Source organism: Pyrenophora tritici-repentis, chromosome 10, assembly GCF_003171515.1.
Source record: "Pyrenophora tritici-repentis strain M4 chromosome 10, whole genome shotgun sequence".
NCBI lineage: Eukaryota > Fungi > Ascomycota > Dothideomycetes > Pleosporales > Pleosporaceae > Pyrenophora > Pyrenophora tritici-repentis.
The window spans coordinates 2,293,380-2,317,839 of NC_089399.1; the positions used below are offsets into that span (position 1 = coordinate 2,293,380).

At 51.3% G+C, this 24,460-nt stretch overlaps 8 protein-coding genes across 8 annotated transcripts; 3 read left to right on the forward strand and 5 right to left on the reverse strand.

Moving 5' to 3' along the window:
• Positions 1-390: 390 nt before the first annotated feature.
• PtrM4_047040 (TolA, Membrane protein involved in colicin uptake) lies at positions 391-3,723 on the reverse strand (the record flags this gene model as incomplete). Its single annotated transcript, XM_001936543.1, has 1 exon — positions 391-3,723. The coding sequence occupies one exon, from the start codon at positions 3,721-3,723 to the stop codon at positions 391-393; it is 3,333 nt and encodes a 1,110-aa protein (XP_001936578.1).
• Positions 3,724-4,803: 1,080 nt separating this feature from the next.
• On the forward strand, positions 4,804-7,089 carry PtrM4_047050 (ATG22 multi-domain protein; the record flags this gene model as incomplete). Its single annotated transcript, XM_066104705.1, has 5 exons — positions 4,804-5,055; positions 5,204-5,686; positions 5,810-6,796; positions 6,856-6,993; positions 7,042-7,089. The coding sequence occupies 5 exons, from the start codon at positions 4,804-4,806 to the stop codon at positions 7,087-7,089; spliced, it is 1,908 nt and encodes a 635-aa protein (XP_065959269.1).
• A 1,275-nt stretch (positions 7,090-8,364) lies between these two features.
• PtrM4_047060 (uncharacterized protein) lies at positions 8,365-8,909 on the reverse strand (the record flags this gene model as incomplete). The annotated part of the gene is made up of 2 exons (XM_066104706.1): positions 8,365-8,368; positions 8,440-8,909. 2 exons carry the CDS (start codon positions 8,907-8,909, stop codon positions 8,365-8,367), a joined length of 474 nt encoding a protein of 157 aa, XP_065959270.1.
• An 870-nt stretch (positions 8,910-9,779) lies between these two features.
• PtrM4_047070 (DUF1421 multi-domain protein) lies at positions 9,780-10,429 on the forward strand (the record flags this gene model as incomplete). The annotated part of the gene is made up of 3 exons (XM_066104707.1): positions 9,780-9,887; positions 9,989-10,308; positions 10,384-10,429. 3 exons carry the CDS (start codon positions 9,780-9,782, stop codon positions 10,427-10,429), a joined length of 474 nt encoding a protein of 157 aa, XP_065959271.1.
• A 1,144-nt stretch (positions 10,430-11,573) lies between these two features.
• On the reverse strand, positions 11,574-14,138 carry PtrM4_047080 (uncharacterized protein; the record flags this gene model as incomplete). The annotated part of the gene is made up of 2 exons (XM_066104708.1): positions 11,574-13,975; positions 14,096-14,138. 2 exons carry the CDS (start codon positions 14,136-14,138, stop codon positions 11,574-11,576), a joined length of 2,445 nt encoding a protein of 814 aa, XP_065959272.1.
• Positions 14,139-17,327: 3,189 nt separating this feature from the next.
• Positions 17,328-21,273, reverse strand: PtrM4_047090 (transcription factor tfiiic complex subunit sfc4; the record flags this gene model as incomplete). The annotated part of the gene is made up of 3 exons (XM_066104709.1): positions 17,328-19,445; positions 19,492-21,002; positions 21,195-21,273. The coding sequence occupies 3 exons, from the start codon at positions 21,271-21,273 to the stop codon at positions 17,328-17,330; spliced, it is 3,708 nt and encodes a 1,235-aa protein (XP_065959273.1).
• Positions 21,274-21,807: 534 nt separating this feature from the next.
• Positions 21,808-22,453, reverse strand: PtrM4_047100 (SYS1 domain containing protein; the record flags this gene model as incomplete). The annotated part of the gene is made up of 2 exons (XM_001936548.1): positions 21,808-22,159; positions 22,206-22,453. 2 exons carry the CDS (start codon positions 22,451-22,453, stop codon positions 21,808-21,810), a joined length of 600 nt encoding a protein of 199 aa, XP_001936583.1.
• Positions 22,454-22,867: 414 nt separating this feature from the next.
• PtrM4_047110 (COX6B domain containing protein) lies at positions 22,868-23,292 on the forward strand (the record flags this gene model as incomplete). The annotated part of the gene is made up of 2 exons (XM_001936549.2): positions 22,868-23,110; positions 23,170-23,292. 2 exons carry the CDS (start codon positions 22,868-22,870, stop codon positions 23,290-23,292), a joined length of 366 nt encoding a protein of 121 aa, XP_001936584.1.
• Between the last annotated feature and the right edge of the window lie 1,168 nt (positions 23,293-24,460).

A 24,460-nucleotide genomic window follows, 5' to 3' on the forward strand; every position in this document is an offset into this window, starting at 1 on the left:
TATCCACCTCACACCCACGCCCACACCCACATGCATGTAAGCAAGCAAGCAAACATCTATCCTTTAAAAACTACCGTAAAAAAAGTAAAGAAACCGGAAGAAGAAGAAGTGGTGAGGAAGTGCAAATAAAATAACCCCACCATCTAAACACCGAGTGCCCTGAATGAGGACAAGACAGGAAAAAGATAGCTAAAACAATAAAACTCCCCTATTTGTAAGATATGAAAAAGAAATAAAAAATTTCTGTGCTTCTCCAAACACACACTCCAATGTCGGACTGAAATTGGGGGAAAAGAGTATACATGCACACATAAAGGAAGAAGAATCGGTAGTGAGGGGGATGTAATATTGTCCGCCATGGGTTCACCACAGCAGCCATTGACCACTTCTCTAGTCAATCTCAATCACATTATTCTGATTCTGACCAGGTCGACCACCTCTATGCTGCTGCTGTTGCTGCATTTGTTGCCGTCCATTTGGCATATGCTGTTGGCTTGGTCTGCCATTGGGCTGCTGCTGACCGCGCTGGTTCTGTTGAGATTGCTGCTGTCTCCGCGCCTGCTGCTGGTTGTGTTGAGCTTGCTGTTGTTGGCGGGCTTGTTGCTGCTGCTGCTGTTGTTGTTGTTGCTGCATCCTAGCTTGTTGCTGTTGCGGCCCATTTGCCTGGGCAACGGCTTGACCCAACGCATGGCCCGCATTCTGAGCTTGCTGCTGTACCAGCGGTGGAGGCGCAACGTAACCGCCTTCCATCTTGCAACTGAGTACGACCTCATCCAGCTTGCGTAGTGCATCGGGTATTGCGTCCAAATCGGTCACCATGCCGTTTCGTGTGCCGAACCAGCCTGTCCCCTTTTCGCTGAACAATGTCTTCAACTTCGCTTGTAAGACGTTCAGCCGTCTGTGGCCTTGTCCGCGTTCTGGCGTTGGTAACAAGTTGGCGTCTTTGGGTCGTAGATTGTCCTCCAGAACCCAATGTACATTGTCACCCTTGTGTTGGAGACGGATGTCGAACGTGCAGACAGGGTTTGAATATGTGATGCGGTACTTGAGAATGGAGTGGACGTGGATTGCAGGGTTGCAGTAATTGCCTGGTGTGCGTTGTTCAATCTCGCGGAGGACTTTGAAAAGTGGACGAGTAAGGACAAGAGTAGTGCAGAAGCGATCGAGACCACTGCTATCACTGGAATCAAGTGATGGAAAGGATGGTAATTGGTCGTTGGCAATCGCAGTGAGTAGCTTGTGAATTCGGTGATGTGGGTTGTTGGGTGATAGCTCAATGGAGAATTCTTGCTCGGAACTGAAGTTGACAGTGGCAGAATAAGGGGTGGGACCGTACTGGAATTGCACTCGCTGCAACGAAGACGATCCGAGCCGCATCTCGCGCTTCTGGAGTGTAGCCGCAAATGTGCGTAGGCGATTGACATCCCGTAGTCGCGATCGAAGTTCTCCGAGTATGTCTTGGGCAAAAGGCGTGGAAAGGAGGATCCTAAAGTTGCCATCTTCTGAGAATTTGAAAGTATTTTGGGGCGAGGCTGCCATGAGCTTATGCATGTCTGCTGCGACGCCCTTTACCATCTTACCAGCAGCTATATGCCATACGGTCTGGCCTTGCACTCTAAGGCCCTCGCACGTAATTTTGATATCCGGCTCAAGCCATGCATCCTGGCCTGGTGTTTCCACAAGAAGATGTGGAGTCTGCAAGTGCAACACCCATCTACGAGCAATGCGACGAGATTCGATACCACCCACCTGTCCCAACTCAGTCTGCAAACTGCAAGTCTTCCTCTCCCTAGCAAGTCGAGATGCTGTGGCGCGGAACGATATTACTTGCACCGCAACTCTTCCTATACTCGACAAGGTTTTGCGGTTGATGGGCAAGGAACTTCCATCAGGCCTGTCCATCTTGATTTGCAGAGCAGTCTTGATACTGTCTCCAGTGGCGCCAATCTCGAAAACCCACCACGACTCACCAGACGAGTCTATTACCGCAGCGAGAGCCCAGCTCGATGGCCACCCGCGAGGGCAGTATAGAGTGGACGATATAACGTCCAGCTTCACAGCGGCCGTTACTACTTGCGGCCGCAATGACTGTCTTGCTACCGGCTGCCATCCGAGTTGTTGCGCAATCTTCTGGATCAAAGTGTGGAGGGTACCAGCCAGTACTTGGGTGATTACATCGGCCATTTTTTCAGGCTCTCGACCTTGGTTGAAGGCGTTCTCTGCCCGCGCAGAAAGTGCACTGGCCGGTCGCATGATGAAGTTACCAGTAACAGGCTCTAGCGACAATGTCATGGAAGTGGATTTTGTGCCGAGGGTCGCGGCGAGGGTGCAATCCGCAGGCTCTGTCTCGGAGAGATGCGCAGCTGCCATGACTCCAGACTTGAGCTTCTCCTTTGTGGAGCGCAAAATGTCGCTCGTATGGCGTGCAATGACGAGCTTGATGACTTTCTCGAAGGAAAGGCTGTTCCAGTCAAATTTGAGATTAGCGTCCTTGACCTCCTTGCCCTGACGAAACCAGCGTGTAGAGAGCGAGGGTACAGGCTGACCTCTCCACGAGACCTTGCCATCTTTTGGCCTGTTACTTGAAATGCCAATCTCGATCCAATTCTTCTTTCCGGGCCGGTTGGTCCAGTATGACACCACAAGCAAGCGGTGCACGGGCTCTACCTTGAGTGAACCTGCCCATCCTGCGCGGACAAGACCCACTGCCTGCGACCGTAGCACTGAGATTTTGTGGGTTAGGATGAAGTTGTTAAGAAAGTCGAAAAGGCCACTCAGGCCCTTGTCTTTCAGAACAAAGTCGGCCTGAAGTTTGAGCTGCATGAAGAACCGGCTGCCGACGGTAATGGTGGGTGCCGGGGTGAACATCAATCGGACGTCAATGAGGAACCATTGCTCGGAAGCGTCCTCAACAAAAGACATGACATCAAATTCTAGCTCATTCTCGATGACGAAAGTGGCTCTTCCGGAATGTATGCGCCAGTTGCGGAGATGGCGGGGGAGGTTTTCGTGCACATTTAAGCGTATGGAAAGAGATGTGTTCATGTAGCGCAGTAATTTTAGAGCCTCATCTGAGGATACGGGCTCGGGCGGAATGTAGCCCAGACTGGGCATCCACGAGGCTTTGCCTGTAGATAGCACTTCCAAGGCAGTCGCAATGTCCGGGCTATTCTCTCGCGCATTGTTCGACTGCACCTTGATCCTGTCCAACTTGTAGTCGGCCGCCTCCATGTACTGCGCCTGCTCACTCGCCCAGCGGAACAAGTCAATGAGCCTGGTGAGATCCTTGGCAGCCTTTTTCCCCCATTCGGTGAGAACCAGCAACTTGATGAATTTGGCGCGCTGCTCCTGGGCGAACTGGAGGAGAAGCAGCTTCTTCCGCTTACTCGCCTCGGCGTTTCCTTGAGAATTGGCTGCAATGAGGCCATTGGCAAAAGAGCCGTTGGTGGTGGGGCCGATTGGGATGTCAGCCATCTTTTGCAGCAAAGCGCCCATTTCATTGTAGGATTCTTGGGATATGCGCAGCAACAGTGTGGACAGCGAATTGTATTGCTCGTCACCGACATGTTCAATCTCCGGTGGCTCCTCATAGTGCTCGGGGGTAGGTCCTTTTGGTGTTGCTATTGCCGTGGAGGCGCCATTCGTCAGGCTCCCGTCGTGGGCGCGCTTCTTGATGTCGCCATCTCGCGAAGCCGCGGCTGCGTTGGACGCGCTGTGGTTCATGACGAGAAGTCCTGGCATACTACGTCCCCCGTGCTACAGCCCTCCGGCGCCGTCGCCGCACCCGCTTTGCGCGCCTGTCCTTGTTCCGGGGCGTTTGGTGATTCAGTTGTGGTGACGTATGCGATGACTTTTGGTTGGTTCAGCGGGTAGAGGGTTGACGGTGTATTGGCGGCGACGCAGCAGGTGAGAGAAGCCGTGGGTAAGTCGATGGGTGAGAAGTGCAGAATGGGACAAAAGGCGCAGGGCAGTCGCGATGCGCGGTGGGTGGTTGAGTCAAAGGAAAGTCGAACTAGGAAGGCGCGTGGGTTCCTTGTACAAGTGGCAGAGGCTGTGGCGCGGATGTGAAAGCGGATGGGAAAGCGGATGGTGCACTACTGCGGTCAACCATGAACATGGGAGGCTCGGTCCGCGCTCGTGATTATCGCATGGTGGTGTTGTTGGAGTGGACCAAAGAATGAGGTCGGCCAGACATCAGGCCTGGACGCGATGGCCTTGGCGGCTCTCTCTCCCATGGGCATGGGCATGCACTGCCTCTCCTATCAAACACGCGCGCGCATCAAAAGCCGAGTCACGCCCCCTCGGGTCCTGCACCCTGATATCACCAGCTAGCTTGCTATTGCACAAGTTCCTTGAGTGCTGCCAGGTCCCGCTGTTTCTGGTCAAGCACGCGCGGGCGTCGGTGGTATTCCTGGTCCTGTCTACGGCCAGCTTTCACCGCATCGCCAATGCTGCTAGGCGAAGTTGCGGCTGCGGCGGTCAGTAGTCTATAGTCTATCAACAACGCGCGCCCTAGCCTCTGCAAGTACGGATAGCTTCTGCAAGCTCGGATAGTCCGCCCAGACTAGACGCTCCATCAGATGTTCAGGTGTCATGCCGCCGCCAATACTTCAACTCACCACCCCAGCACAACCATGCCCACGCTCAACAACTCCACATCTCCCTCACGGCCCCAACTGACGACTTCATCCTTCACTGTCACCCCTTGCGCACCTGTTCTAAGAGCCCCCATCATGTCTCAGCTGCGGTGACGCTCTGCAGCCAGTTAGTCTAGACCCTGGAGCCGACGGCTGCTTTCATTCGATGGCACTGCGCGCGCCCGAGCTCCCACCCTACTCGCGGCCAACCTTGATGCGCAATGCCTCTTCTCAGTCCAAAGTCTCGGTGCCATCGATATCCCAGTCCAACGAGGCAGACGATGAGCAGAGTCTCTCCGACATCCAGACCTTCGACATGGAGTCCAACCCCGATCTGCCCCACTACGAGGGCGAAGACACGCGCTTGACGAGCGACAAGGAGCTCCGGGGCTTCTACATGTACGGATGGGCTGCCGAGGTACTTTTAATCATTTCTCCACCCCATTGCCTTTCAGACATGAAATGTACTTCGCCATCTGATCGCGTCTCCAATTGATGCGCATGCCTGTGGTGCTGCTGCTGCTGCTGCCTTCCCGTCGACATGGCAACACCACTAACACTCGCAGGTATTCGTTGTATGCGGCATTGGCTCCTTTATACCCGTAACACTCGAGCAACTTGCGCGAGAAAATGGCGTCCTCCTATCTGATCCTTCTATACCATGCAAGTCCACAAAGCCTACCGTCAACCCTGGCCCTTCCTTGTCCGCCAGCACCGTAGGAGCCCTCTTTGCGCCAAACCCGGAGAAGGGCCAATGTGTCGTTCACATTCTCGGCATCGAGATCAACACTGCAAGCTTCGCCATGTATACCTTTAGCATATCCGTCTTGATACAGGCTCTGTTGATCATTAGCATGAGCGGCGCAGCAGACCACGGTCGGTTTAGGAAGACATTCCTGCTTTGGTTTGCCTTTGTGGGTAGTATAGCGACGATGCTGTTTCTTCCAGTCGTGCCCAAAGTCTATCTTCTAGGCGCAGTCCTGGCAATCATCGCCAACACATGCTTTGGCGCAAGTTTCGTGCTGCTCAACAGCTTCCTGCCACTAATGGTGCGCTTCCATCCGACTGTCAAGTATGCTGTGTCGACCGCGGGAAACTCCTTCGTGGACGAAGAGGAGGAGGAAGAAGAAACGGAAGAAGATGAGGAAAGAGGCGGAGAGACCCCCACGCAGGAAAACATCATTCGAGACGCCCGATACCCGAATCAGCTCACGCACCAGGAGGGCCTCTTTGATCAAGTCGCAGACGTGACCACCGCACTCCTTCCGAGCAACCACACAGCCGACCTAAGCATCCCAATGGCCAAGAGCAATGCCGCCCCCTCTGTCGAGCTTGCACTAGCAACCAAGATATCTTCCTACGGCATCGCCATCGGCTACATCGCAGCCTTGCTCGTGCAAACAATCGGCATACTCGTCGTGATTGCATTCCGCTCCTCCAACCTTGGCCTCCGACTCGTCCTCTTCATCATCGGCGCCTGGTGGTTCATCTTCACCCTCCCCACAGCCCGCTGGTTGCGCCCCCGTCCCGGCCCACCTCTGCACATTGCCGCGCAAACGAGCAATTTCCGCACTGCACTCGCGTACTTTACCTACTCGTGGAAGTCGCTCGGACGCACGGCTACACATGCGCGCCATCTTAAAGACGTCCTGCTCTTCCTCGCTGCGTGGTTCCTCCTCTCAGATAGTATAGCCACCGTCTCGGGCACAGCCGTGCTCTTCGCGAAGACTACGCTGGGCATGTCGTACGCCATGCTCGCCCTCATCAACGTTATAGCCACTGTTTTCGGCGTCCTAGGCGCGTTTTGCTGGTCGCGACTGTCGTCCTTTTTCCGGCTTAGTCCTACGCAAACCATCTTGCTCTGCATCCTGCTGTTTGAAGTCATTCCGCTTTACGGGCTTTTGGGATATATCCCTGCAGTCCAGCGGCTGGGGTACTTGGGTCTGCAGCAACAGTGGGAAATGTATCCTCTCGGTGCTGTCTACGGCTTCGTCCTAGGCGGTCTGAGCAGTTACTGTCGCGCACTCTTTGGCGAACTCATCCCGCCGGGTTATGAAGCGGCGTTTTACGCGCTTTATGCTATCACGGATAAGGGGAGTAGTGTTTTTGGTCCGGCGATTGTGGGGGCTATTACGGATGCGTATGGCGAGATTAGACCGGTGAGTTTTTTTCTGTCGAAGTGATGTGTGAGATTACACGTACTAATGTTTGAAAAAAGGCTTTCTGGTTCCTGGCCGTACTGGTCGGCCTCCCGTTTCCCATCATGATGCTTGTTAATGTGGATCGCGGCCGCGCTGACGGTGCCTCTTTGGCGCAAACACTTGAGGAGTTGTCCCGCGCGAGGGACTCCCTCCTCGTGCATGATAACGACGACGACGACGACGATGATGATAATTTATCCCAGGATATTCGGAATGATCTCCACTCTTCCATTTCCTACCAAAGGACTTAGTTGTTTGCTGTGTGTGTGCATTAGTTTGGCATTGTATCGGCGTTGGAAAGGGTAAAGACTTGGTGGTGGGTTTTGTGTAGACGGGTCTTTGGGTTTGGAGGGGAGTTGACGTAGCTAGCCTAGCGTCTTTTTTATTATGGTAGTGCCTTTATACCGAGTCCACCTTGTCAATCTCAAAGTATGTAGAGTGTCGTCCTTTACGCTGCTTCAACCTGGCGTAGTAGAATCTTGACTTTGGGTGATTGTATACACAGACACACCTGAGCCTCTTCTCTTTCTCCATGGGCGTACAGTCTCTCTCCTCCCTCGTCGCCTTCGCTTCCCCTTCCTATACACACACATACACACACACACACACACACACACACACACACACACACACCAACACCCCCATTCCCCACCACCTTTATATACACATCTTTGGTCCTCATACCCCTTACATACTAGAGTATTGGTGTTGGTGTCGATATCAGCAGCGGCAGTAGAAGGGTGTAGATGTAGTATTTTCCTAGGCGGAGATGAGTGGAAGGGTTTGTTTAGTAGGGGTGTGAGGTGAGTAGAGTAGGAAGTGTGAGTAAGGGGGAATGGGAGGGATAGGAGTGGGTGGGTATGGTTTTGGAGTTGGTCTGTTAGCTGATAGGTTTGGATGAATTGGAAGGTTGCTGGGTAGTTTGTAAGATGTAAGTGTAGGGTGGAGGTGCGGTGAAGGGTGGTATTGGCGACTACAGTGGCGTTTTTGGACTGGTATGTTGAGAGTTTTGTGACATGCAGGTGAGTGAATACACCTGTTTGTATTGTAGGTAAGTATCTAATAGGTATGTTTGACGACTACAGTGGTGTTAATACACTGGTATGTTAAGGATTTTATGACACCTAGGTGCATACCTAGGCCTTGTACTCTTTGTATACTAAAGTGTTATGGTATTTTATTAGGTCGTCAAACAAGACGGGGTAGACATTTGCTTATTATTAGAATTATTTGTAAGTTAGAGTCGGAGGCGAGGACAAGTTGTCAAGGACAGGATTTTGAAGTTTTGGTGTAGTTGGTTTATTACGCTGGTTTATTTCACGATTGCTAGGGTAGTAGTTAGGGTGTAGGATGGTATTAGTAGCACCTAATAGGCATATCTGGTGACTACAGTGGCATTTTTACACTAGTATGTGAAGTATATCATGACGCCTAGGTGCACAGACAGTTGATAATTAGGTAATGGTATTGCACGTGATGCGGTACTCTATTATATACATGACGGGGGGTGGTGTGAGGACATCCTCCTATCTAGGATATGAAATCTATGTAAACACTAGGGAAAGAAGTGTTCTCTAACCAGCCTCATTGTTTCACCATACTCTTTGAGTAGACCAACATGCTTGTTGTTGAGCAAGATAGTCTTCTCAAGCTCAACGTGGGTGCTTTCTAGGTCTCTCGTAAACTCGGCCGCATCAGCTCGAGCCCGAGAAACATCCAACTTCTCTTGGTGCAGCTGCGCTTCATGCGCATCCGTGAGTTCTAGGCGTTGCTGGGCGAGCTGTTGCGCCAACTCGGTGCCGTGCTCGACTTCTAGGTCGTAGATCTCGCTCGAGAACCGGCTATCGGAGTCTAGCATGAACATCTTGTAGTCGTCGGCTAGGTCGTTGGAATTGCGCTGATGTTCCGACTGGAGAAGATGTATCTCGCGTGAATGGACTTGTTGGAGGTGGTGCGTCTTGGATTGGCTGTCGGTGGCTAGGAGGTCCAACTCGTCTTGATGGCGTTCTTGGAGTGCCTTTAGCTCGTCGTTTGTTTCGTCTAGGAAGACCTCGAAACCACCTAGGTTCATCTCTAGGTTTTCCACTTTAGACAATGCTTGATCAAGCTCGGTGGTGATCCCTGAGATACGCGACTTGGAGATCTTGTCGGATATCTTTAGGGAAGACTCAAGTGCGGTTCGCTGGGGTAAGTAAAAGCTGCTGTAAGAATTATGTGATTCATGTACGTAGCAATTTCAAATCTGTTTCTACCATCTCCCTGTAAACGCGTTCGTAGTATCCGTGTTCATGCAGTTGCCTGGGTGCGGTGCATCGCCATGGTCTCAGACGAAGTCTCGATTCTTTGCTTACGTCCGTCTGTCGATTCGAGGGTATCTTCGTAATTTTCACGACCGCGGCGGTGTTTTTGGATGGTGGGTGTGTATGTGGAAATCGCGTCCAAATCGAGAATGCCCAAGCAGTGTAGGCTGGGGTGAAAAGGCTATGTCAGCAATTGTTTGACTGTCGATTCTGTAGCTTCTGAGGTTGTAGCTGAGACTAGGAAGATGGCAATGAATGATACCTGAGAGCTCGGCCCAGGTCGTGGCAATGTTGGCGGGCTCATAAAGCGACTCAATGTACGGACGCAGATTGTCAATGCTGAATGCGAGTGATTTGGCATCACTTCTGGCCGAAGCACTGATAGCACTGGCTACGGCGATTACAACAAACTTGCACTAATGAACGCCCAATAGGGTATCATATTAGTCAGCTCAATAGAGGTGAGTGAGGAAGATAGCACGTGAACCGGATTACGCCAGCGCGTCTGCTGCCTGCAAGCTCTTCTTCTCGGTCCTCACCTTCGAAGCTTCTCTCCGTCACACCCACGTTGATTACATACATTAAGTTGACTACACACTTTTCACAAATCAATTTACACAAACAACCCTCACCATCTAAGGATGGCAGACTCTTCCGTTCAAGAAGATCTAGTATGGATTCAGCCTATCCTGAACAAAGCCGGCTACAAAGCTGCGGTGGCCGAGAGTGAAGGCACACCAGTGCCAAAGGTGTCCAAGAACACTCTGTTCTTGATGAGTGCGCACCTTAGTGCTTACTCCATACGTACCCATTCCCAAACTCAGATTTGTATTTTCTAACACATCCATAGTTCCACACTTGGTCCTTCCTCGAGATGGCAAGCCTAGAAGCTGCATTTGGGTCCGACCTAGCGCATCACCTCGTGCACGAGGGGCTCATCCAAGTGGATTCCCCAGCACCTGCGCCTAGACAGTCTGCACCTCCGCCAAGTCAGTCTCTCGCGCCGCCTAGCCAGTCTCTTCCTCCACCTAGGCAGCCTGGTGAAATGTTGTGGCCTCGTCAGACGCCTACTCCCACGACTGCATCCAAGACTACCGGCTCGCCCCTCAACAAGCGCTACTACACTCCCGCTAGACAAGCTTGTCGTGGTCCGGAGCCTAGGCATCCTAGGTACGACTACTCGGTGAGGGCTCCTAGGTATCCTAACGGGACATAATTCACGTCCCATGGTGAGCCCTCGCACAGCAAGATCAACAAGTTTATGCTTGCCGACCAAGACACTAAGTACTAGGAGGCGCACTGCCTACATCCGCTCTTTTGTTCCAATTATATGCTGCATGGCCGGTGCTCCAAGAAGAGCGAGTGCTTCTTGCGGCATTTTGGGCCAACTGGCGTGGAGCTGGCGAACCTTCGCTGATTCAACCCCAAACTTTGGGAGATCATCGGAGAGGTCTTCCAAGCACGCAAGTCTGAGGATGTTTGCACGAGCACTCTGGTGTTTCCAGATATGTGCCCTCACTCTACTCTACTAAGCTCTCACTGACGTGATATAGATCGGGCTGCTGCTGCTGCTGTTCTGCCTGGCTACCCCAAGATCAATCCTGCACCCAAGGAGAACAAGAAGGAGGAGCCCAAGAAGCAGTCCAGGACTGAGAGGGCTCAGACCACCCTCTTTGGTGGTCAATTTGCCTAGAAAGCCTCCCAAGTGAAGGCCTAGATAACTATGTATCCGATGTAGACATGAATTCAGACCTGCATGCTTGAACACCTCCTTGAAGATGATTTGCACGGGAAATGAGGTCTGCCAGAGACATATCACTAACCTACATACTGTCGTAGCATAATAAACACAGCTCCCACGTTCTTTTACATCAACATTGCTTTTATGGAGTTTCTACATACACCTTATTGCTAGCACCCGGGTAGCATGAAATCGTTGATATACCAGTGTATTGGTTATTGTATGCGGCAGACAATACTTAGCCACAGGTCTCACTCGCAAGATACAGCCACCTTGATCCACTACAAGCATGCCTAAAATTAACATATCAAGCATCTACACCATGACCCTCCCCACCCAAACCTACCCTTCCTCTTCCTCTTCCACCACCACCGTCATCATCACCTCCCAACCCTCCCAACCCCACACCCCAATTACCTCACACATTCCCGGCCCTCTAGTACCTGGCCGTTACGTTACCCTCCGATTGTCCTCCCTCTCGCTCCCCCCTCTCGTCTACGCTGTGCAACCGTTACACTCAGACTTTCCAACAAGCAAGTAAAGCAAGTCACCGCTCTAAACTTGACTTGCTTGGTTCAAACATAGGCTTTACTTGACTTGCTTGGGGTGATTTTTTTACTTGCTTGACTTGCTTGTATTACTTGCAAGTACTTGGATTACTTGACTACTACAAAGAGATTAAGCTACATACAAATTACCAAAACTCAGTGTTCCACTCTAGTATGTTGTAATCTCCTACAAGCTGCTCATCTGAAAGCTTAGCCTCGCTACAGTTGTACGGTTTATAACCAGCTCGCACCCATGACCTTACTAATTGAAGAGCTGCGAGTAGCTCACTGCCCAGAGCACGTCGTTTAGGTTCAAGAAGGTCGCCAAGCTCACTGAAGAGGCGCTCACAGTCGCTGCTTGATGCTGGGATAGTCATGATATCGATTGCAAACTGCGCTAAATGCGGGTATTTCGGCAGTAGTTGTATCCAGTATTGGACAGGATTTCCATCTGCGTTGTACTGCTCCTGCGTCCACTGCGGCTCTTGTGTTTTCCAGCGCTCAAACTCGTCAAGTGGAGCCTCTCGGTCATTGTTGCGGCTAAGTATAGCAATAATTGCCTCGTCTATGTTGTTGCTACTCGGCGCAGTTGTATACCGCTGGCGTGCTCGTTGAGGTTTGTATGCCGCCCAAAGCTGTTGGAACGACGCGTTGGCACTAGTAAGCCAATCAGCTTTGTCTGCCCACGCCACATCGCAGTAGTTCTTGTAGTACGGGTGTAGGCAAACAGCGGCGTAGTAAGCGGGCGAGTCGTCGAGCTTGTTGTAGTAGTCGTTGGCTTTGCTCCACGCGGCGCGGAGGTTGACGTTGAGGTGATCCTCTGGAGCCTCGGCATGAGCGTTGAAGTCGACGTGCTCGAACGGGCGCGCCCGGGCCTCAAGCTTGCTGAGTACGTACTCAAAAACGGGTATAACCTCATAGATTGCGCCGTATTTGCCATCCTTAGAGCGTCCCTCGAGGCGTTTTGTGGCGTACTTGAGCGGCTCTAAGCAGTCCTGGTACTCTGCAATCACCGCCCAGTCAGCAGCTCGGAGCCCAGTTGATCTCATCCAGTTTGGGGCGTCGGGCCGCTTATTATTCCGCTGCGCAGCGTGCGCATCTTCAAGGATAACCCTATTGATATGATGCTCAGCGTACAAGTTATACGCGGCTTGAAGCTTGGTAGCGCGCTCAAAAGCAGCATAGTATGAGTTCCAGCGAGTGACGACAGGCTTGACTGGCTCGAGTACTTTGAGACGCCCTTCAGCAGGCAGGTTGTTGTTGGCAAGGCGCTGGTAGCCACGAAAAAGCTCGTACTGTTGCGGCGTTTTGATATAGTTGATGACGTCAACTAGCACTCCAATAGGGCCATCTTTCCGCCACTCTCGCATATACTGCTCCTCGGTATTGTACTGCTCTTGAGTGTTGCCGTAGGCGTCTTTGTTGGTGCCAAATATAATAGCCTGGCCGATGAGGTTAAGCGTGTGACAACTGCAGCGGAGGCGCCGGTGAGCGGACTCAAATTCGTACTCGCGCGCGAGCGCGGCGATCGCAGTGTCGTTGTTGGTAGCGTTGTCGAGTACAAAATAGCCTAATCGGTCGCTTGTTATTCCGTATGCTGAGAGCGTCGTCGAGATAGCTTTGGCAATAGCCTCACCGGTGTGGGCGCCAGCGAGCTCAGGCAGATCGATTGGTAAGTCTCGTATTATTCCAGCTGCGTCGGCAAAGTGAGCGACTACTCCAGAGAAGCCACGTTTACCACCCTTTGTTGTCCAGCCATCAAAGCTTACGTGTATTTTGCTTACTGAGCCTGACAGGGTGTCGATAACTTGCGGTCGTATAGACCGGAACAACCTCATCACAAAGGTAGAAACGCTGGTATTACTTACCCACAACGCTGCCTCTGCCTCTGGGTTGGCAAATCTCATCATCTCTCTAAAATCAGGCGTCGTAAGTTCGCTGAGCGGGTGGTTTCGGTTAACAAGCCACATGACAGTGGCTGTTCGAAAGCCCTCTACGTCGAAGTTTCCAAACGCGTTAGCAGTGTTTTGTTGTACGTCTAAACCAGCGTCAAAAGCTTGCCGCAACGACAGCTGGCCTCGAGCTCTCTGCGCTAACTTTGGGCCATCTTTCGTAAGGTTGTGGCCAGGCTTTGGTTGGCTGAGATGGGTGGCTGCTGAGGTTGTAGCCTGAGTAATGTTAAACAAACCACCACGGCCAGCGTCGATAGTTTTGTGTACATGGCAGTACTTGCACACAAACCAGATTCGAGATGTAGCATGGCGCTCAACAACGCGGTAGCCATACTGAAAGATCCAACTTTTTGGGCGCTTAGAACGCGCCAATGGCTTGATAAAATCAGGTAAACGTGCCCAGTCAATGCCGTCAAAGTTCTCAACTAGTGCGCTGTTTGTCTCATCCTGACCACCCTCTCCAGCCTCAGTTGTAGCCACCGTGCCAGCTCGGCTGCCCTCGGTGGGCGCGACAATCTCAGCCTCCGCCTGCGACTCTAAGAACTGCAACTCGAAGGTAGGTATTGGCGGCGAGGCGTTAGCCTGGCTTGCGGCAGCTAGGGTTTTGCGAGGTGATCGACGCTGAGGTCTAGGCTTAGATGCAGGCTTAGATGCAGGCTCAGGTGAAGCCTCAGGAGTTGAGGCGACGTTGTTGGTGGCAGCGGCTACTTTCGTACGTTTGCTCCGAGCAGAAGTTTGTGGTAGGCGACGTTTGGCCATATTGGGGGTATCAGGGCAGTATAAATCACTGGAAAACGCGTTGCTATAGGGGATACTGCATTGCGATAGGCTTCTAGACAGGCGTACGTCGAGATTGGAGCAATGCGCTAGACTAAGGCTAACGTTATTTGATAGCCGCTTAGCCTGTTTGGGACTCAACCGAGGCAACTGCAACACTTCAAAACCATCGCGACATCTACCGTACAGCAGTTTTAGCACCCTCATCACAGTAACGCTAAAACAACCAAGTAAACCAAGTAAGCCAAGCAAGCAAAGTATCTTGACTTGACTTGCTTGCTTAGCTGCCCAGCTCTTACTTGACTTGCTTGCTTGGTTTAAACCAAGCAAGTCAAGCAAGTAATCCAAGTCAACTTGCTTTTTGGAAAGTCTGGTTACACTAAGATCCGAGTCTCTCGCTCGCTCGTCACACGTGTCATCGTTAACGGTTTAGTGGCTTGTGGTACAAATATCGGGGCGCTTTTCAGGGCGTAAGTGTGGGTGTGATAGGGGGTAGTGTAGATCGGGGTTTTGGAGTTGTGAGAGGGGGGTAGGGATCGTGGGGAGGGGTAATTGGGACGGTGGCTGACGGTGTGTGGAAGGTGGTGAGGTAGAGATGAAAATAGGTAGGTTGGTGGGCTTTGCTAGACTGATTGTTGCGCAAACAGGACTGCACCTAGGTTCACTTGCGTAATGTAGCGTTCGATATCTCTCGATTTCCTCCGTACATTTTCCCTCCTATTAATAGTCTTAGTATAATCTTCCGGTGTTTTATCTCTAGCTACCTAGGGAGGTCTCAAACTTTTGATGTGCGCAACTGAGTAGACTGACGCCCTGCAGCTTTGCTTAGTCGTAATAACGCCTTGCGCAAACCTAGGTACGGTCTAGCACTGTCTACGTAGAGGGCATCAACATAACTATGTTTGTACTGAATATACCTGCAGGATTGATTGTGCCATGTAGAATCTATCGGTCGTAATCAATACATTCAGTTATACTAAGGAGCGTTTACGTATAGGGTGAGCGCAAGGTATCTAGACCCTCTAGTGTCTTCTGCCTATTCTATAGTTAACTTGTGCTACTAAAGTCGCATAGTAGCGCAACCTAAACCGATAGATTCCAGTATAAATTCCACATAATCTACGAAGAAGCGTTACCTTCCTCTGGTGACATACATTGTCTCGAACCAAGTGGAAGTCTATCTAGAGTAGCCAAGTTTGGTCGGAAAGGATCGGAACGGTGCAAACTTCCCCCGCGGTGCAGAAAGCAGTACGATTAGACTAGAAGACGGTGCTAGAGTACTTCATGTAACCATTGCAAGCTATTCCGGTTCGGTAGAAACCTGAGGCTCTTCAGACTCATGATGCGTGTATCATGGCCGGGATCAAGGGACTTGAACTCAGGTTATAGAGAAGCCTCTCTGGATGTAAACGTGGTATTCAAGCAATTGAGAACCGCATTTCACCTCTAGCTACCACGAGCTAACAGAATCATGCGTAGTTGTCCTCGTTTGTAGTCTTTTAGGTGCGGCAGTTTCGGGGGCCTCATTACCGGTTAACTATCCTCTGTGAAGGTATAGTCAATACCTTTAGAATATTCACCAATTTCTTCTCGACCAAATGATGTCACGGCCATGATTGTTGGCGTACACTCTATGCGCGTGGCACTCACATCCATATTAAGCCTTTTTCCTAGGTCCTTCGTGTGCCTTGTAGGCCTTGCGCGGGTCATGGCTTATGTAAAAGACCATGAAGCCCAAGAAGCCCTGCCAGCGCAGTACACACAACGCCCTCAACACGCTCGCTCCCGAGGTCTCCAAATGGTTTCTTTGGGAATAATAGCCTAGTCAAGTTGACTTGTCGCATAGCTAATAATCCAACAAAGGCTATAGTCGTCGTAGCGTCAAGTCGTCAAGGTGCGGCGTAAGAACAAACTTCAGATACAAACTATTATTGTTGTCGGGGTTGCTTACCGTTAGATTATTCAGATGCGCCCAGTTTAGAAGCTCTTTCTACTATAAGTGGATGCTACGAATCAAGGGCGCGAGTATGTTTGTCTTATGTTCTAGTATATAAAGACATAGTAAATAGCCCCGACCGACCTCTTAAGGTTAACCATAGAAAAGAGCTAGAGATTTACAAAAATCCAATTTTTTCGCATGTATAATCAAGCGGTTCACTTTCCAAGCCTTTTCTACGTTAGCGAAGAGGTATCCCTTTCTACTATTATTAGAATCATCATTACAATCCCCTAGTAATCCAAAGACCACCAGCCCCAACCCCTCACAATCCGTCAATACTAAAAGCCCACCCATTTCCATCTCTAGACCCATAACACCTTCTACCCTCGCAACTAGCTATTATAAAATACTAGACAGTGTATATAAGCACCCAAGGCGTGTCTAGCGACTACAGTAGCTTTTTAACACTAGTATATCAAGTATCTTCTAACACCCAGATGCTCGCCAACCCTCCCATTCCCACTCCTACACCTCGCTAAACCCCCAGCCACCGTCCCACCCACCCCCTACGCCCTAAATCCCCACGATCCCCACCCCATCCCCCTTCCATCTCACAAACCAAAAACTACCCGATCTACACTACCCCTCTGCTGTGGCACTACCCCCTATTACACCCACATCCACACCACACACACTCGCTCCACCATCCAGCCCTGTGCAAAGCGCCCCCCAAAAAACGCCCCGATATTTGTACCACAATCCACAAACTGTAACGATGAACGTGTGACGAGCGAGAGAGACTCGGATCTTGGTGTAACGTAACGGAACGTAACGGAACGGTTACATGGTTGCACTACGTAACTAGACGTCAAGGGGGACAATCGGTTAGGTAACGTTTAGGCACCATCGGGTAGTGTGGATCGGGGGGTAGTTTGGGATAGAGAGGATTTGGCGATTGTGGGATAGGTTAGAGGTTGTGGGTGTGGGTGTGAGATGACAAGGGGAAAGAAAGAGAGGGTTGTTTAGAATATAAACTTTGAACGTTGTGAGTAGTTAGTGGCAATGTGGTAAAAGTTGTTGTTGTTGTCCCTGTTTATTGAATTCATCTGTTGATATTTGTTTTCTTGAGAAAAAAAAATGGGAATAACACAAATCTTCTTTGCTAGTAAATGTCCACGCATCTCCCCTAAGATTGTTCTTTTCTCAAAATCCCCCTCTAGAGACGTCCCGTCCTACTCAATAACAAGCGCCCTCATCGTAACATCCAACGCCGCCTCGGGATTCCCACTCAGCGAATAAATACTCTGCATAGCAAACGCAGCCTCAGCACCATAATCCTCACAACCCCATGCCCTCTCCTCCCCCGCTGCACCTGCATCTTCCGCCTCCCGTCTAACCACCTCACTCAACCCCACACACCTCTCATACGCCGGCAGAGCCAGCGCATTAAGATTAAGCGCATGCCACATCCTCCCGACATTAAACTCGGCCTCCTGCCTGTGCACCGCATGCTCACTCTTGGTGCGTAAATCGTAATATCTATACAAAAAGCAGAGACCCTGTTGAATCTGATACTGACGATTTTCCGACAGCCGCTTCATAGCATGCTGGACGTAGGCGACTGCAATACAGAGGTTAAGCACGGGGTCCTCGGGCGTCATGGCGTAGGCGCGGAAGTAGTAGTTTAGCGCTGCTACATAGCTGCCGCCGCACATGAGGACGTGGCCGTAGAGTGCGAAGAGAGCGGGGTCGTGGCCGTTTGCTTTGGGCACGTCTTCGGCGTTGAAGTTGTTGCTGAAGCCGCCTTTGCTGGCTTTTGTGGTGCGGAAGTTGTAGGCGATGCGTTGAGCGGGGGTGAGCAGGGCGTAGTCGACGGTTTTGACATAGCGCATTAGCACTTTGTAGGCGGGACCCGTGGAGAAGCCTTCGGGGAAGGAGCAGAGGCGGTTGGCGGCGCTGTAGAGGCGGAAGAGGTCGGTACCAAAGGGGTGTTGTTTTAGGAGCCAGCGTGTGGCGATGGAGGCTTGGGGCGAGTTGTCGGCGGAGAGGGCGCAGGCGAGACGACAGAGTTGGAGTTGCTGGTGGTACTTTTGGGAGCGGTGGAAGATGTTGGCTTGGGTGGCGATGTCGAGCGTGGCGAAGCATTGCTCTTCGTCTCCTTCGCTGGCTAGTAGCATGGCATAGCGGCCAAAGGCCTCGCACCATTTGTCAAAGTGGATGCCCCAGAAATCTTCCGGTGGCGTCACTGGTCGCTCTCGTAGATCAGGATCTGTCTCCCCGTCATCCACGTTATTTGCCACTACAGCAAGTACCATGAGTGCAGAGTCCTTCCATAGATCACCACCTGTGACGCGACGAAAATACGTCGTGAGGTCTTCCTTCCGGTTCGAGAAGAATATATCAAAGGTAGAAAACTCTTCGATAAGCTCTCTAGTGATGGACAAGACTTCTCTGATTGCATCTTCGTCTCCATCTCCTGCAACTTCCCATATCTCTTCCAGTCGGTTGAAACTAGACACAATCTCTCGGTGTTGGGCTCGAGCAGCCTTGAGATCATCGGCACGTTCGGTAGCAAGCCTCTGGATCCTCCTGCGGAAGAGCCTATTTTCGATCGCCGAATATGGTATTCCAGTCCCTTGGATTGTACTAAGTATCGGTTCGGCTTCAGCAAGCATCTCGGTATCTTCTTCTCGAACAGCAAGGAACGCTTGAACCTTTGGCGCCTTCGTTCTCTTCGTTCGAAAGAGACCTTTCGTAGGACGTTCAGTAGGTTCAGCGAGTGCCGGGAGCTGCACATCGCCATTCTCATTCGTAGAGTCATCATCGTCACCGGTTTGCCCAGTGGCCTTTTGCATCCTCTTCTTATTCCTCAGGGCTGCGCGCTTTCTAACCGCGTACCTACCCCTAGCTTGCCTCCGCTGGTTGTAGTAGTACACCCTGAGTTCATCGTATGCCTGGAACCCCAAAGCCTTGAGCTTGTGGCCGTATTTGTCGCGATAAATGGTTTCTGCACGTTGTCCAGCTTCCTGGTGCATGCCCTGATCTTCGAAAAATTTGGCAAGGATAGCCAAGTCATCATAGTTATCTGCCGGCCACTTCTTCAAGATGGGAATGACCTTTTGTGCCTTGTCGTCTAGTCCTTGGTTCTTGAAGCACGTGTATAGGCCCATGTAGCTCATCAGGGTGAATTCTTTGGAGTTGTTGTTGAACAATGGCTCATAGAACCGTAGTGCGTCCTGATCGTGGCCGGTAGCATGAAAGGCATCGCCGATGATACGGAACAAATCTTCGTAATCCCATATTGGTGCATCCTGACCATGGTTGTCTGGCTCCATCATCTCAAGGTGACGCTAGTCTAGTCAGTACAGGCAAGAATTTAAGATTTGCATGACTCACCATGGCTTCTGAGAAGTCGTCTCTACTCTTGCGCAGTCGAAACAATCCCAGCTTCACTCTGATCTCCAACGGCAGTGTTGAGCCGTACGTAGCATCTTGCGCTTGTCGTACAAAACCAGGCACAGCCGCACGCCTGGGCTCATCTCTAACGTCGAACTCGCGGTCGTCTTCAACTTCGTCCCAGAATGTTTCAGCACGCCTGCACTGTTTCCACCGTGAGAGCTGTCTGAGCCGCGAGACTCCGATACTGTAACTACCCGCTCGATCCAAAAGATCAAGATAGATATTGATGAGCTCCCAGTCCAGTTCGTTGTTAATGGGATCCCGATCAGGTTGCGTAAATACATCAATGGCCTCTTCAAAATGGGTTATGAGCTTGCGTAGATGGAGTCTGGTCTGCCTTAGAGTACTAGTACCCATCATTGCCATGATCTTGAGCACACTTGTATCAGGGTCTTCTCCCTGCTCTTTGCGCGTCTTGAGCATCTTGATACCCAGACCCACGCACTTGGATGAACGTCCTAGTTGTGCTTCAATCTCAAGCTTGAGGCTACGAGCTTCGTAGTCGTTGTTGAGAAGGATAATCTCATTCAAACATGAAAGAATTGCAGCCGACTTATTCGCATCAGTAAACTGTGGATATACGTTCGGGTCTAACTTCTGGATACGTTCAATGATGTACTGCCAAAGCTCTGGATCACGCTTAGTCGGCGCACCAGCTACAAGTACGTTCAACGAGTCCTCTTCGCGGCCCATCTCCTTGTAGATTTCAGAGGCAATGTTGTAGGCATCGAAAATCTCTGGGTTGAGTTGAATAGCTCGCTGAGCAAACTCAAGGGCAGCCTCGTAGTCTTTTGCGATGAACCTGGCATTGGCCTCTTGCTGCAAAGCCTTCCACTCTACACCTGGATCGGCCACAGGTCGTGGTCCTCTAGGACCCTTGACGCGTCCGGGTTTACCCCGTCGTCTTCCTCTGGTAGATCTAGACTCATGGTACCCGCCGCGGCCTCTAGAAGAGCCTCGACCTCGTTTGGCTCCTCGTCGGCCTCTGTTACTGGCGGGTAGAATACTAGGTATAGCCTGTGTCTTTGGCGCGCCTCTGTTACTACCCCTACCTCTCCTGTATTGAGTTCGCCCTTCGATGTCTTCAAATTCGACACCGAGCTCCATTTCGTCTGGGTCGCCTTCATCTTGTTGCGCATCTTCTGATGAGTAGTCTGCGTCCACCTCAGAATCGTCTTTGTTTTCAATCTGGAGCAGTCGTTCCCGCTCCTCCTCTTCCTGAATCATGCGCTCATACTCTTGCTCATCATCTGAGCTCTCAAAATCCCGGTCGTAGGCCGAGTGGGGATACCTAGACGTGTTGGCATACTCGTCCTCCTCCTCCTCATGTGTGGGATCAGGGATGAAGCCTTCAAATACCGCTGGGCCACTGGTAGCATAGGCTCTGTTGAACGGATCATGGAAGCTACTACTAGTAAATGGAGGCGGTGGCTCATCTTCCAGGTCTTCTACAGCATGAAGTGGAATGAGAGGTATGAAAGGATTTTGAGGCGATTGCTGAAGGTGAGGGTGAAGTTGAGGCTGAAACTGATGCTGTTGAAAATTTTGCTGAGGAGGGAATATCTGCGGATTATGTGCGAGTACGGGATACTGTTGTCTGCCATGGTTTACAATGGGTCGCGGAGACTCTCCAAATTCACCTGCCACAGGCAGATAGCGCCTGTTGTTCGGTGGCTGTCCTGGAGGCCACTGGCCGTAGAAACCGTTATTCGGGTTCATTTCAGCTAGGTGACAGGTGCCTGCGTTAGTCAAGGATTATTAGTGGCGATCATGGTGTATACGGCACCGAGAGAATGGTGGTGAAAGCTTTAGACAGGGTTGTACTCGGACCATGGTTAGCGCACGATTTTCGCGCTAGCACATATGTGGATCGATGACTCGCGGTGGTACCGGTAGCACGACATGCACGAAACGAGGATGCTACACAGTCACTTGTTCTCACACTCAGTTTGCGCAACTGTGTAGATTACTGACATGGGCTGGATCCACCTAGCTGGTCCTCGCGCAATGGGTGAGGTCGTCTAGAATCAAACATAGTTCTTCTGAATAACCAGAGCAATAAACTGGCATAAGCGTCGGTAACAAAGTTCACGATAAAGCGGGTTGACGCATTCTATTCAAACACTGAACCATAATGTTCTACACTCTTCAAGGGTATATATAGTCAAGGGGCCTGAGAGGCCAGTCTAGGTACCGCTCAACGTATCCAAACCTATCCAAATCAAACGCCAATTATGCAAATATGACAGCCTATCAGACATTGTCTGCATCTGTCATACCGACCATCTCATACTCGCCGGCTCCGTCTCTTCCCCTGCCCCTCCCTCTCCCTCTCGATTCACCCCCTTCGTCCTCGGCAGCGGGTTGTTGTCGCGCGGGCGTCTTGCTTCCAAAGTTGATGGGCCGTAACTCGCGCCATTGGCAGGCCCAGACACCGAGACAAGTCATGATAGTAACGCTACACAGTTGCAGCGCCCACCAGAAGAGGTTGGCGGGTATGGCGTGGGTGTATAAGGAGGTCACGATGAGGTGAATGAAGTGTACGGTCAGGGCAAAGTCAAGGACGAGTTTTGAGCGCGCAATCAGGAGCAGCATGAAGATGGCGCTGGGACATGTTAGTTCAATGCATGCCTGCGCAACGTATTACTCACCACGTGAGGCTGTTCAGGACCCAAACCAGCCCCAGTGTCCATCCAACCGCCGTGTCGCCGCGCAGACTCTGCCAGCTAAAGATCAAATCGGTGCTGACCTCCTTGCCAGCTACCAGAGCGGTGAAGACGATGAGGATGCCGGCGCATGCATAGTAGGCTAGTTGCAGGAGCACAATCTGGGTGAGGATGCGGGTTGGGGAGAGATCCGCGAGTGCGCCGGGTCGTGGGGGGCGGCGTCGTCGTGGCATCAATTCACCGGGCGATGCGCTGTGAGGAGGGCATTCAGGGGGGGGGGAGGGGAGAGTGTCCAAGTTGTGATTTTATTGTAGTAGCAAGTTGCACGGTTGCCTTGTTCATTAGACGACCGACCATCGACTGCGTGTCGCTTCGGCGAAACGCTGGGGGGACCGCCGATGTCATAGCGTAGGGCTTCGCCAAGCTTTGTCCAATTCGACATGATTGCGCCGTACATGGTTGCGACCATTGACGACAATAGGATCCAATTGCTCGGCGCATATATACACTGCTCAAGTACGCATCTCCGCCGAATGATTAATATGGCAAACTCCCCGGACTGCGACTGACTTTAAGCGCCCAGCTCCAATCCCCGCCTTCACCAGCACCTCCGCATATCCTCTGCAACCTCCCAATCCACCACAACCATGGGCTGGTTCAGTTCCGGCGCAAAGGAAGAGTCGGGCGTCAAAAAGACAGAAGGCGGCGCATTCGAATCCCCATCACGCTCAAATCGGAAACAATGCTACGCAGCACGCGACGCCTTTTTCGAATGTCTCGACAAGAACCAAATCCTCGACAGCATAAATGGCAAAAAGGGTCGGGAAAATTCTGAAAGGTTGTGCGGGCAGTTTGACAAGGAATTCGAGAAGAACTGTGCACACAGTTGGGTATGTGCTTTTCTCACGCTTTTCTTTGGGGGAGGCAAATCACGCTGATACAATTCTAGGTTGAGTACTTCAAAAAGCAGAGAGTGGTCAACTTCCAACGCGAGCAAACAATCAAGAGGATTGAGATGCAGGGAGGCGAAATTACTGCACCGCAATTACCTGTGCCTGGTCAGAACAAGTAGGAGGAAGGATGGCATGGAACTTTTGCTTTTGTTTGGCCCTGTTAACGCCGCTCATGAAATGTTACAATACCATGTAAAAGATAACTGTATTTGTAGACTATGTACACCTAAAATGACCTTATCAAACCTCATCATGCTTGCTTGCTTGCTTTGTAACCGAACATGATTTGCAGGCAAACAAAACTCCGGCAACCTTTCCGGTGATCCCCAGCATGCAAGCAAGGCAGTCGCGCGCATCTCACACCACACCTGTCAAAAAAACTACCATGCGCATACGAGCTTACCTACCTCCCCCTCGCAGCCTTTTGCCCTAAAAGCCGCCACGAACCCCCCTCCCCCCCCTCGCCAAAAACAACCGTGATTAGTCTCGCATAATGTCGTCACTCATTCTAGCTTCTGGAAGCTTGGGTGAGGGGTGTGGCTTACCAATCAACTCATCCCAGATGCCCATCCTAGGCGACACACACCTGCACAGATGAGCCGCGTCCTTGTCTTGGTCAACGCTCCGCTTATCTGACCTTGCATGAGGGGGGGGTTCGTCAAATTACCGTATGTACATACATACGTACTGCACAAGGGAACGGCAGGGAACGAATCGGGGATCGGCGGACGTTTGGGCCGTTGATTACTTTACTTTATGAATGCGAGCGTGAGCGTGCGCGGGAACTTCTTTTTTTTGTTTTTTTGCTTTGTAGTTAGACATGGGTGGACGTGCTTGCTTGCTTGCTGTTGCTGCTGTTGCTTGACTCGGCTTTGAACGGCGAGGTCGGCAGTTGTTTTCTGGTCTTTTACCATGTCATGGTCCGCCGAACGGGAAGCGAGAGGATTCAGTCTGCTTGCGACGACGAGATGATGACTTGCGTACGTGCATACGTGGGTACGGCGGATTCTCTCCAGCTGACGCTTGGGCGACAGTACATACATGTAAAGTGTACGATGCAGACTACGTATGTACCTACATACACGCTACCATCCTTCCGAGACACCAAGCACCGGAGACGGGGGTAGAAAGTAGTCAAGATCGACCCTCTTTTGTCTCTCTCGCCAAAAAGCTCGCCAAAAGCTGTTCGCGGCATGACAAATGTTTTTTCCCCACATGGATAGCTGATAATTTCTTGATTAAACATGACTAAACTCGTCTAGTTTCAAAACAAGCCTGCAGATTTGT